The 13,492-nt window shown below is 38.9% G+C and overlaps 1 protein-coding gene across 1 annotated transcript in view; it reads right to left on the bottom strand.

The window, feature by feature from the left end:
• Positions 1–13,153, bottom strand: part of MMP2 (matrix metallopeptidase 2) — a 32,833-nt gene extending 19,680 nt beyond the window's left edge. Inside the window, exons 1-5 of the mRNA XM_032701442.1 lie at positions 12,820–13,153; positions 9,116–9,342; positions 7,593–7,741; positions 5,360–5,488; positions 3,581–3,754 (exon numbers count right to left, since the gene is read on the bottom strand). Of these exons, the coding sequence (XP_032557333.1) occupies positions 3,581–3,754; positions 5,360–5,488; positions 7,593–7,741; positions 9,116–9,342; positions 12,820–12,963 (823 nt within the window). The 5' untranslated portion in view covers positions 12,964–13,153. The remainder of the gene's footprint in view (positions 1–3,580; positions 3,755–5,359; positions 5,489–7,592; positions 7,742–9,115; positions 9,343–12,819) is intronic.
• Between the last annotated feature and the right edge of the window lie 339 nt (positions 13,154–13,492).

Genomic DNA, 13,492 nt, shown 5'->3' with positions numbered 1-13,492 from the left:
ATTAAGTTTTCAATCCCTCTGCCCTCCTACCTTAACTATAAAATTGCTACAATGTAAATGAAAGTTAAAGTTAGAGACTGGGTCAGTTTCCCCCAAACAAAAGCTTAATTTATGTGTAAGGGGATCTTAAAGGGCCTGACTCTTGTTCTGCCTCATGGCAAGCTCAGCAATTTAAAACTTGATGAAGATACATTGAGGCAAGAGCAGATTCAGACTGGGCATTACTAATCTGTGAGCTTCACTGTTAGCTCTTCCTAGAAAAATCCCCCAGTTGTGATGTCAGGAAACCTCAGTCTGGAAGGCTGCTAAAACCCCTGTGGCACAGATCCAAGGTGGAGGTAGTGCAGCTTCACGAGGGTTCTGCCTGGGAGAGCAGGCGGGCAGCAGCCTGTGAGAACTGTGGCTGATGTGAGGGAGGTACAGGCAGAGGACAGATTTCAGCAGTGTTATATATTGGAGAATCAAAGTCAGGAGCCTAAACTGCTTTTAGTGTCAGTGGAGTTGAGTAAAGAGAGAGATTCAAGATCCCTTGATGCCATATGGCAAAGGGGAGGTTTGGCACATCTGCACAGGATTAGTGTAGTAACTTTCTGCTCTACTTTCTTCTTTTTTGACAAAGGATATTTGAATCAGTTTACAAAATTAAGGTACTGATCTGGGATTTACTTTAGAAAAGCCTGATGCAGTATCATAGCTTTAAAAATGTTTCCATGTATGCACCATGGCAATAATGAGAATTGAAACTCACTTCAGTGAGTTAAACATGACAGAAACAAAGACCAACAACTAGGAATGCTGCCCCCAACACAGACTCTGATGTAAATCCTCCTCTATCTGCATTTATTTGCTGTGGTTTAGCAAATGGTAACTTGGAATAATGAGTGAACAATGCCACTCTGGATTTAATAAGAACCATCTGTGAATAACTGCTCATGGATCTTGCAAAACAATTACATCAGAAACAAAAGGCTGTTCCTTCTGTTCTGTTTCAGAAACCTTGACACAAGCATATCCAGGAACTTCACTTTAAGAACCAACTCTTCCTGACAGTGCTTCACTATTTATTTATTCAACCTTGTATGACTTTAGGATTTTACAAAGGTATAATTTGGGATACATGGATCTCCATTTGTCCAGTTACCTATAATGTGGGCTTTGCTCTGACTATATCTGAGTATTTGGAGCATTTTAAAGAAATAAGCCAAATTTATCTCTTTTCTGGCTTAAAGTGTTAATCTGAGGGATATAAGATTTGGGGAAAGTGGGAAATGAGGGAGGTAGCAAAGTTTCAGGACAAAAAGATTGTGCAGGTAAGTGCATGTGCATACATACAGTCTGCTGAAGGAAATCTTAGGCTACAGAAGCTACTTCTGAAAGTCATGCAACTAAATGATAACTTTTTTTTTTAATTAACTGAAGTCTGTTAAAAGTTGACACTCCTGCTTGTTCATCCTCTGTGGCTGTATAAATAGCTGCCATCATGGTAGATCCTGGCTCTAGACGTGATCTATAATAGGCAGTTAGGGGTTTAGAAATTCAAGAATAATTTTTTACCACATTAGGGCTAGAAGACTGACATGTTCTATAGCAGATTATCTTTGGAAACCACTAGGATCCTGATGCAGAAAATCTGTAATTTTATATTGGAAACTGTAGGGTCTTGCAAACAAGCTTGAAAAAGCCCCAAAGTCTGTCAAGCAGGAGTCCACTTAGTGCTTGGCTGCAACAGGACACTGGAGAAGTTTGGAAGACAGAGCACCTGAACTTTTTCTAGCTACACATACCTCATGTGTTCTTAGCAGACACGAACACATTAACATACATATATGTGCTATAGCACTTTGTGAGGCTTCTGGGACATGCTGGGCTGTGCTTGTGCCTTCTTGGGTTCACAAACCCCTGAAGATGTTTTGTTAGCTTTGCATCTTAAGCATCACTAATTTTCTTCCAGCAATTTCAATTCTCCTTCCTTGTACGAATTGCATGTAACCATAATATTGCATGTAGCCATAATATTATAGGTAAACTTAGTACTAGTGTTTCGAGTAGGATTAAAAAAATCATGAGTCTGAAAAAAGCACCACTGCTTTCTGATTTGTTCTCTTTCATAACTCTTATTATTTGTTATGACCCAGCAGTAGTAGGCAGGAGTTTTAATGACCCTGTGGATCCATTGCTTGATATATGTAAGGTGAAAGATGAAGCACTCCCTGCTAATATCTACCCAAAACTAATAGCAGTACAAAGGGAAATAAATGAATGTGGGAAACTGCAGTTCTGGGAATGTCTGTTAATATATGTGCCAGGAACTGGCAAAGAGGAAGTGGAACAAGTGGCTAAAAGCAGCTTACCTCCTCTACTCTTCTCACTGCTGATAAACTTGCTCAGTAGGCTACAGCCAATTATACCTAATTGCTTCTCTAAAGGTTTCCTGCTGTGTGATGTACAGGAGATGAAATTCATACTCATACTAATAAAGTCTCTAAAATGTTGTATCCTCAAGATGTAAAGACTCATCAAGATTTTCAAGCACAGAAAAATGTACTCCTGTTGTTTAACAGGAAACACGTTTTCATAATTTCATTTGAAAGATAATAATAAACTTGTGTATACTTCTAAAAAGTGTTGGCGACACGAAGGCATTATACACTTTGTCCAATCTTTAAATGAGTGTTTCCAAATGTGAAATCATTTGCTTGTGAAACAGAGGATTCTGTTCACATTCCAAAAAGTTAGAAATTAAGTACAGTCATAGCTTTCCTAGACCCTCTAACAGTTTTGTACGGATACCGATACAGTGTTATGGTTTCTGAAAGACATTAATTCCCATATCTAAACTGGGCTGTTGTCCCTGCTTCATGAGGAGGAGTCCTAAGACATGCATTACAAATAAAACTCTAAATTCTAAAAATGCAAGTGCTCTCCTGGCTAGCAATTTTGCAATGTACCAACATATAAATAAATTTGTACTAGCACAGGTGTTAGCTTTAAAGTTGGTAATTTTCATTTTGAAAAGCAGTATGAGATCATTTAAAGGGTGATTTGTGACAATAATAGTGTCATGTTGCTCTGCAAGGGCTCCTATACAACCTGGGCCACCAGTTGGTAAAATTAGTAAGCAAAGCTATGGAGGTTTGACTTAATGGATTTCATTCTTAATAACTCATTTTTCTGAGCTACTGCTCTTGCAGAAGATGCAATTTCAATTGTTTGTGGAATGGCTGCAATTTAGGGAGACATTTCTGTCATTTAGTGTCCTCCATCTCCAAGTTTGGCCCAATCCTTACTCTCAAAGTTCTTTCCTTGACTGTAAAATTCAGCCTGGAGTGTCTTTGTATATATGGGGCTGACATTGCTTCAGGCACACATTTAATATATTTGTGTGTTTAGAGAAAGACCTTGGCCTGGTTCTTCATCAGTTACAAACTCTTCTAAACCAAGGGAGAGTGTAATGGGTTTTATCTGCTTAGAGATAACGAGGAGCTGTAAATCTAAATCTGCCAGAAAGGAAGCAGGAAAGGTACAAGGAGAAGGGAGAAGTCTATCAGGAAAAAAACAGTAGAAACATTGATTTACTCACATTCATGGGGGCAAAAGCCATATTTGCCATCTGCATCGAAGTCTTTGGTTGTGGAACACCAGAGGAATCCATCATTGCGTCCTGCATCTGTGCAGCTGTTGTATTCCTTGCCATTGAACCAGAAGGGAAATTTGCAGTATTCACCATCTGCATTTCCATACTTCACTCTAACCACTACAAAGAGAACAAATGCAGTGGTGAAATTAGCCACCAACTGATATAAAAAATACAGTTTCTGGACATCTTCTTTTCCTGGAAGATACTGATATAGAAATGCAGTCTGAATTTCCACTTTGAAATTCAATATGCTGCTGGTCTCTCTATTGGCATGATGATCAGAGCTGAAATAACAACTGGCAATTTTAAAAGAATTACAAGGATATTACTCACAGTGAAGTGCTAGAATCAGCCTAGAAAAATATATATGTTGTTACCATGGCAAGGCAAAGTTATAAACATGCTGTTAATACATTTAGTAATTTAATTTTATTGGTAATATGGTCTGAAATGTTCAGTATAGTTCCAAAGGTTCCAGGCAGCAGCTGAACATGAGCTGAACATGCCTTGTGCCTCATAAACCACTTGGTTATTTCCAGTGTGACTTGAATGAGATCTGTTGGGCACAGGGGGACAGGGTGGAAATGTAGGCACACCCAGATCCTGGGATTTATTACAGTTTATCACATGTGGTCTTATGGCTACAGTATTGGTGCTGTTATATATATATATATGTATATATATGTATATTAATATAGATAATTCACTTATCCATAGCATTTCTTTTAGTGGCAGTAACTAACTGGTTGCTTGTGTAGTATTTTCACTTCTGTGGAAACAGTTTCCTTCTGTCTCTGGGGCAGGGATCCAGTCCAGGCAGTACAGTTACTAGACTCTACTAGATGCAAAACACAGCCCAACAGAAGGAAGATGACTATTTTGGTATTAAAGTTCAATTTTTTTTTTTCATGGGAGGACAAATGTGAAAACTAGAACGTGAAATGAAAGACAAACATGACTTTTCGTTCTTATTCTAAGTGTTCCAAATTATTTTACAGTACAAGAATTATAAGTAGTATGTGGTTGTGGAAAAGTTCAAGCAAAAAAAGAGGTTCCAAACTACTAATACTTAGCCTTGTTTGTCTAGTTCAGATGATATTGTCTGAACTGCAGTTGTTTCTTCTAAAAGGTGTGAGAACTGCCTGTTAAAGATTCTTGGAGGTGTTCTTAATCCACTGTTTGATGTAAATTTTGTTTTTGTCATCAGCATGAGTAATCTATATTCCAGTTGTTTTTAAGATACTGTGAGTATATAAAAACTTGCTCAGGTGGATGGCTCTACTTTTAACAACTGGAGCCACAGCTTAAATAATATTAAAAGGGTATGTCAGCAGAAAAACATTGACTAGTCTGCCTCTTACAAATGAACTAAGAGGTGGTGTAGTTTGAATGCCTGAGAACTGAAGCGTTCAAAAACGTAGTCATGGCTTTGTACTTTTACCACAATTTGTGAAGGTTATGCAGCATCAGGCCTATTGTTAGTTCAGTTTTTCATGAGGCAGCAGTAGAGGAACAGAAAGGGAAATCCTTTGTGACATTTATTAAGGAATTACATAAAATTGTTGTAGAGAACAATCTAAATCATAAAAATCATAGAAATGAGTTTTCACCTCCTAATATTTACTGACAGTCAATGAAAACATTTAGTGCAGTGCCCTGAAACAGCATTAAAATACAGCAGCCAGCAGGCTATATGTTCTGAAACATTAAAAAGTCTGGTACCTTGTCCCTCTCCAAGAGTCCACAGTTCATCATCATCAAAATGGGAATCTCCTCCAATTCCTGGCCCTGGTGCAAAGGCATGAGCCAGGAGACCGTCTTTGCCATCAAAGGGATAGCCATCACCATGTTCTGCAGGAGGAAGCAGACAAAATAGAGCAGTTTCTAATGACCTCAGCTCTGTCAGACTCTCTACATGAATGATGATTATCATGTGCACTTCCCTATTCAAGACAGCAGCAGAATACTCTGGTGAGGGAGTTTATTGGTTTGGGTTGTGCTGGCAAGACTGAACCAGAAGAGAAGCAGCCAGTTCTTACAAAGAACATTAAGTGTCAGTACTGCAGTTGTCACAGCATGTTATTTTATATCTCATAAGTATTGTGGAAAGGAATCAAAGATTGTGAAGAACAGTGAAGTATTGTGCATTAGATGTATGACTGCATACACTGCTACTTCTCAATGGAGACTGAGAGGGAGCTGTAAAATAAATGTTGTAGATGAGGGATACTTTCAGGTAATTTATATCAGCCTCCAACACAGAAATTGGAAAGTAAAGTCAGATTTCATTTTGCAGGCTACTCTTTTCTTTATGCAGGATTCTCACTACTTCAGGCAGGAAAGCAAAGCTGAGTGTCTCAGCAGTGAGCCTCGGGAAAACTTGATCTTGCTGCTCTGAGTGGAGCCTATTCCTCCTCCACATCAACCACCCCGAGGCTCAGGCAGCTCCCAGGGCAGCAGCAGGTTAAGTAGCTCTCCTGTTATTACACTGTAGGCTTTTCTTGGAAGTCCACCACATGTGGGTAAGGCAGGCTGGCACGGGCATAGCCCTGGTATTCATAGCCTTCCCACCACACTGACCTGTGCATCAAAGCTGGCTGCCAGCATCTCTAGTTGCATCATTTCTGGCCTTTTGGTCTGATGTCTTGCCATTTAACAGAAGCCCTAAATACACAGGCCTGATTCTCTACTCTGTTACACTGATTTCAGGCTGGTATCACCCTCAATACTAGTTCAGTTCATTCATTGCAGGACAGTAGTGTCAGTTGTCAAGGAGAAGATTTTAACATACATTAGATGCTTTACTCCCATTTATTTCAAAGCAGATTCTTTGCTTAAGAGAAAGGTTAAAAACGAAACAAACTTGGGGATGTCTCAGCTCCTGTGGATGTGACATTCAGTAAAGTGATAAGAATGACTGAATGTGCAAGGAGCTCTTTGCCCACAGTTTCTGAGCTGACTATAATCAGCAAGTTCTAAAACCAGCAGAAACACTTATGCTTTTATAAGACTTCTTTTTTTTTTTTTTTGGTGAACCGAGCTGGCCTGGATGAGGATCTGAAAATCTGAGTGTACAGAATCTCTGAAGCTTTTGAGGTCAACTCATCAGTAGCTAAAGCAAAGAAAACCAGCTTGAAATGAAGGCTTTTACAAAGAGCTCAGTTATTCTTTGAACTGTTCACTTCACTTCCAAAATCTACCTCCCAAGTGATTGGCTGTACAAGTATCTTCATTAGTATTAAAAATTCTGTGACTGTCCAGAAGAAGTCAAAATTCCCTGTGTTTACAAGGAAAAGCTATAAACATTCTTTCAGAGGAAACCAAAATTAATTGAGAAGCCATGTACAATGAAAATGAATCAAGTCACCTATAATCAGCTGGACTCAAACCATAATTCAGTTTATGATCCATGTTTTTAAATTCCTCAAGACCAAAGAAACACATTGGAAGCCTTCATTCTGCTATGCTAAAGAATGGAAACCAGCTTTGGAGCCAAAATTGAAATCGATTTTTAAGCTCCAGTATGTTACAGCCTTCACCACTATCAATGGAAAACAACGTACAGAGCTATAAATAAATGGTGTGATGGCATTCCATTCTCTTCCGTGGCGGGAAGCCAGCTCACATCATCTGAAGATCTGTACCAATATTTCTCAGTTCCATTTCTGATTTGTAAATTTAAAAATAAAATTTTGCCCCTAGCAATTCTCTTTTGGAAAGATAAATATAGTAGAAGGATATTGTAGAAATACTTCTCTCTCTCTCTCTCATGTATAAGTAAGGAAAAAAAATCCTTGTGAAATTAGATCTTAGCTTTGTATAAGCCAAGTGCAAACAAGGACAAGATTTGCCAGAAAGGCTCATGGGTGCTACTTATTGAGGGTGGATCATTCCAATACTGGGGATTAATGAAAGGAACAAAACCAAAAACATATGTAAAAATAGAAAAATATACCCCATCGGCCAAAATTAATCATAATGTCTGCTTCTCCATCGTTTATTCGGCTAAATCTCAGCGGTGTGACATCACTCCAGACTTGAAAGGCTCGAGCAAAGGCATCATCTACTGTCTCAGGATCCAAATCCGGGGTATAGCCTATAATCCTTAGAGGTAAAAGCAAGAGTTAATTAACTCACACACCTACTCCCTGTGTTAGTTGTTTACATGCTGAGTAGATTTAGAGGTGAACCAGTTCAGAGGTAACACTGCTGATGTTAACACATGAGATCTAAACACCTTCCTTTGGATTAGAGATGTGTTTAGGTGTGGCTCTTGTTATTTATTTTATTTTGGAATTTATGTAGCAGCAAGAAGAAAATTATATATCCAGAGGCTGTAAAGCCTGCTTGGCAGTGAGCCTTACACAAAATATTCTGGGTTTTGCATCAGCACTGAGATCAGAAAAGGAGCTCAATAACATTCTGAAAGTTTCAAGTGTGCATGATTTTGCTCAGAAAAGCAGCCTTTCTCCCTCCTCTTTGTTGCTGTGTGTTGTTTCATCCTGTTGAATGCTAATCCTTCACTAGTGTGTAGGTTACGTGGCAAATAGGAGGAAAAAGCACATAAGATAGAGACATAGGCCTGACGTGAGAAAGGGGCAAACTCTGAAGTGCGTTGCTTTCTTCTTCATATGTTTTGATTGGACTTTTTGTACCTTATTTCATAGCCCACTGTCCTCTATATAAAGACCAGTTTCCAACTGATTTCTGCTGGGGCTGTGCACAGTGAGGGAAACTACTTTGTGCCTAAGGAGGATGAGGAAGGATCAGAGGAAGCACATAAGTAAGTGAGAGCTGCAAGGGCTACCATGGGTTTTTTCAGTGTTTGTTGGGTTAGTCACAGCCTGAGGGATGCTTTGAGCCAAAACTTGTGAGGGAGCAGCAAAGTCAAGCAGCTCAGACAAATCTGCTGCTTGTTCTCATTGGTGCTAAAAGTTTCTTCTTGGACCACCTCAAGGTAATGATTTTTTTGCTATTGACTGTAATTAAAGCTGTATTGGTCCCTCACTCTCTAGCTGAAGATGAAGAAATTGAAATGTGCCAAACTTATTGCAGGAGATTTGCTTTAACTCATGTCTGTATATACTTGAAATATGATTGATTTTAAAACTTATTTGACGATCTCCATTTTTAGGAGTGCTGAATGCAGATGAGTTTGGCCTCTGCAGTCAATAAGTACTGTGAGATGCTCCTGCTCCAGCTCCCTCAGGATGCTTGCTGCAGGGCAAAGAGTAAACCCCAAATCTCTTTAGTTTCAACCAGAACCATGGAGTTGATCTTGAGATGATTATTCCTGAAATATTACTGACAGAGGTATTTGTTAAAGCATCTGGTAGTTATCCAAACACAAGGGGATTCTCATTCAAGGAATCCTGTTTAGCCCTCTAAGCACCTACTCCAGTGCTCAGTGGCTTGCCTGATTGGTTCTTGAGAGCACTATGGTTATTGTGAGTAGAACCCACCATCACCAGTCAGTACCTGTATGTTATATGATTCTTTTCCCATTTTGGCTTTCTTGGAAAGAAGTTGTAATTGGCTACATCAGGGTTACCACAGCGGGGTTTCTTCATTGTCTCAATAGTATTCTGATCCAAGTCTCCTGTTTCAGGCAGCCCAAAAAATTTCTGCATTTTCTTCAGAGTATCTTTCAGGACAAACAAATTGCAATTGTCTTTTGGGCACCCATAGTATTTATTCAGGTATTGCTTGGAAAAAAAAAAGCAGAGAACAAAGACTTCAACATTCATAAAAGAAACAGTTAAACATCACAAATAAATTCTGTAATTTGGTGTTAGCTTTCCATCTGTAATTTGCAAGTTTTCTTTTCAAAATTAGTAACTGAGGCACCAGCAGAATCTCCTTAATTGACACAAAACATCCTTGATCACGCAACATTGCTAATTAAGGAATCATTTCCATTATTAGCTATCACCTTTACTTAATGAATTGCTTTTACTAAGTAGAGCATAGAACTTTAATGTAGAACTACAGAGTAAAATGGGTTTGTCTTTTTTTTTTGTTTGTTTGTTTCTTTATGATGTTTAAACCTGTTTACAGTTTTAGATTCTCTGTAATGTTTTCTTGGAAGAATCTGGATTATTGAGAAACTTGTCAAGGTATCAAAATAATCTCACAAATGAGACTGCATTATTTTCAAAGAAAAAACCCCATTTTTTATTCAGACTGCACAGAGCTGTTTGAATGTTATGTGTGTTTGCCTTTGAGTCAAACAGCGCTAAGACCTGAGGAAGAAGGTCTTTGGTAACATCTCAGTTGCTTGGACACTGCAGGCAGTCAAGATCTGAGTACATAAAACTCCACTGAATGCTCCAGCACATTATGGCCAGACTGATGTTTCTGATACAATCGTGGTGGCAGTCCACAAAATTATCTCTCATTAAAAAAATAGTGGTCATAAGAGGCCAAAAAGACGGGATAAATCCCATTATTTTCTTCTCTTCCCTAAAATGATATCCACTAAATTCTCCTCCCTTTCTCTCAAGTATGGGTTTGTGATATTTGATGATATTTGATGCCTAGCTGTCAAAGAAAAGCTGCAGCCAAGTCAAAGGGCAGGTGTTCCCAAACTGCTGTGCAGGCCACCCAAATGGCAGCTGAGCACAGAGCTGAGAGACGTCCTTGCCCATGGTGCTGTTAGACAAGAAGATTGCAGGTTGGTGATCTTTCTGGTAAAAATGGTCTGTAGCAGAGGAAGGAACATCCTTCAGGTATTGTATCAAAAATATTAACTACAGGTAGGAAAACAACTAAATAAGGTAAAGCTGCCAAAAATATATCAGAAGTATCAGGGAGAACTTATTCAAACTGAGGATTACAAGAAGCCTGACAAAATGACTGAACACTTAAGCTCTTGAGCCAGAGAGTATTCCCAAGGGAAACATTGCTTTATGTGTCTAATTAATTGCTGAAGTTCACCCAGGAGACTGGGGATAAGACCACAACATCAGCAAAATAAAGCGAAGGATATTTGATGACTGTAGTTGGTCAACCCTGAATTTTGCCACCCTCCTCACAAAGTCCAGGGGAACCTCATCTGCCCTGCTTAGGAAATGGTTCAGGGCTTACTCAGAAAAGGATTTAATCAAAATGTTACACCACTTCCTTCAGAAGGTTCTCCATCCACCGTGATTAAGCACAGAGTGGGCCTAGTTTTTGTGATTTCTGTAACTTCTGATGTGGTATTTCTCCAGCAGAGACTGTGGCACTGGCAAGTAAAGGGCATAGAGTGGTTTCACCTTTGCTTCCACTTAGCTGCTGTCTACACATCGTTAATGGGGCCTGGTGGGGATTACGTGAAATGCATTACGAACATAATCAAACAAACCAGTTTGGAGGCTCTGTTCTTATCCCAGTTTTCACTTTGGCGTAGTTTGATAGATTTTCTTATGCTTCTGCTTGTATCTCCCAATGAGGTACCATGATATCATACAGACTGTACATCAGAACTGAAGTTTAGTCAAGAATCAGGCCTCTGCTCTTGCTAGTTTAGGTTTGGGAGAGAGATGTATGACCAAATATAAAACGAGTCATGGTGAAGAATTTTACTTGCTAGGATTCTAAATAAAAAGCTAACCCCTTTCAATGTTTTCTAAAATGGAAATTTTACTGAAGATGAGAAATGAACATGACCAGCTGTTCTATTAGAACAGAATTTTGAAGAAAATGTAATGTCTGTGTAAACCACATCTTGGCCTAGGCTGTGAAATGCAGTTTCCCCAGAGTCAGCAGGGAGCTGTGGTGATCTGGAATTTTGATCCAGCCCATTAATGAAACAGGGTCCAGCTGCAGCATAGCAATTTGTGTTCTGATGCTGAGTGTTGGGGCTGTTCTGATGGAGGGTGTTAGGAAAGGCAGTCAGTTAGCATTACCCAAGAATACTCCAAGAAAGACAAAGAAGAACTGCAGACTTAAACCAGCTTGTAATTTTCCTCTGAGTACACATAATAAATAGGTTGTTGGAAAGAAACAGATGACGGGAGATGCGGATTGCTGTTATTGAATAAAAGCCTGGCTGTGTCTAAGAAAAGAGATTAGCTAAGAGTGGTTAAATTACTTAGACATGTGGGACCCCACTCTCCTCTCCCAAATGCACTGGCCCCTTCCACCCCCCCCCATCCCCTGGCTGCTGTGCTGCTAAGGCAGAACCTTGGGTGAATTTGTTTTGTTAAAGACTGAGGAGTGCCCTTTTTGGGTCAGTTTGTTTTTCCTAAACTCTCCAACACAGCTGCCATCTGGAAATTCTCTCTCTACCCTCCCCCAGACCTTCTTTAACCTGGCAAGATTTCCCAAGATGCACACAAACTCCTAGAGAAAAGTGACCAAGTTTCAAATCTCTATGCCCTAAAATAAGAATAATTTATCTCAATCTTCCTTAAAATGGATTTACTGCTGAAGAAGAGAAATGTCTATAATTTACATGCTAAAATAAGGATAATCCATCTCAATCTCCCTTTAAATGGACTTCTCCTTAATGTCATTTTTATGAAGGTCCACAGGGCTAAAATAAGGTTAGAATAAAATGCTGTAGAGTTATAGCTATAATTTGCTAATATCACAGAAATCCAGACTCCTTTTTCTGTTCCAGATAGGAATTGGGAAAAAAATATTTCTTTAAACCCTTGATGAGATTTTTTTCAAAGTCAAAACTAGTCACAATGGCTTCTGAAATTCAAGCCTGCTTTCAATTGTAATGTCCTTTAAAGCTGTGTTTATGCAACACACGGTAAACACTCTGGAAAATACACTTCTGAAAGCTGTGCTACATGCATTAAGGGAGTCTCAACAGCCTTCACTTCTATTTGATTTAAGTTAGAAAATTAGATGTCTCTTATTTTCCCTTCTCCCCTCTTACTATTCCAATCTTTTGACCATTATCGCGATGATTTAATGAAAATATTTTGTATGTTCAGACTTAAGGAAAAAAAAAACAAACCAAAACAAATCACTTTCTTTACTGGCTTTAAAAATTTTAAGAGAGGAAACATTACTTGGCTCCAGTTGTAACTTTTGAAAGCTGATACCTTTGCTAGCTAGCTAGCAGTTCCAGAGACTCCAGGGAGAGAATGCTACAGTCATTCCTTAGCCTCAGCTGAAACAAGAAAGAAACATCTGCTTATGAAACAACAATATAAATCTGAAGCAAAGATGAAACCAACACTTACCACTGCTAGTTCTTTGTCTGTTTTGGGAGTGCTGTCTCCAGGAAACTTAATGATTGGTGATGGTGCAGCTATAGTTTTGTTAAAAAGATATATTTGGATGAATAGTACTTGAAAAACGAAGCCACAGCCAATGTGAGTCTTCATTCTGCCTAAACTTGTGCTCTCCTCTTTGGAAAAAGCTTTTCCCCACCGTCTCTCTGTTACTTTAGCTGCACGGTGCACCAGTTGCTTATCTGCACATCTTAAGTCTCGGCACCGTTTTCCCTTTTGCTTGCTCTAGCAATTCCTTTGTATGTTTAAAACATCCAGATGCGCAGTCTCAAGCTACCACAAGAGGAAGTCTGAAAACTAGTGGAAACATGAGAAAAGGGCAGTTACCAGATGTGATTGCTGTGATTTTAAGGTAGCAACAGGCAGATACTTATTATTGCTGAAAGAGGCCACATTTTCTCCTCATTTGCATACCTAAAAGTGTTTGCTTATGCCAGAGTGCAGGAAAAAAAAAAAATCTGGCTTACTCTTGAACGCGGAGTCCCATTTATATTTTAAATATATATAAAAAAAAAAAGGAGAAAGAAATTACTAAACATTATTTTCCTGGCTAAGAATTTTTTTTTTTTTTTTTATTTTTAGCCTATTTTTATGTCACAGACATAGTGATATGCTTTAGTCA

This window comes from Chiroxiphia lanceolata, chromosome 13, assembly GCF_009829145.1.
Source record: "Chiroxiphia lanceolata isolate bChiLan1 chromosome 13, bChiLan1.pri, whole genome shotgun sequence".
Taxonomy (NCBI): Eukaryota; Metazoa; Chordata; class Aves; order Passeriformes; family Pipridae; genus Chiroxiphia; species Chiroxiphia lanceolata.
This window is presented reverse-complemented; position numbering and strand designations above follow the sequence as displayed.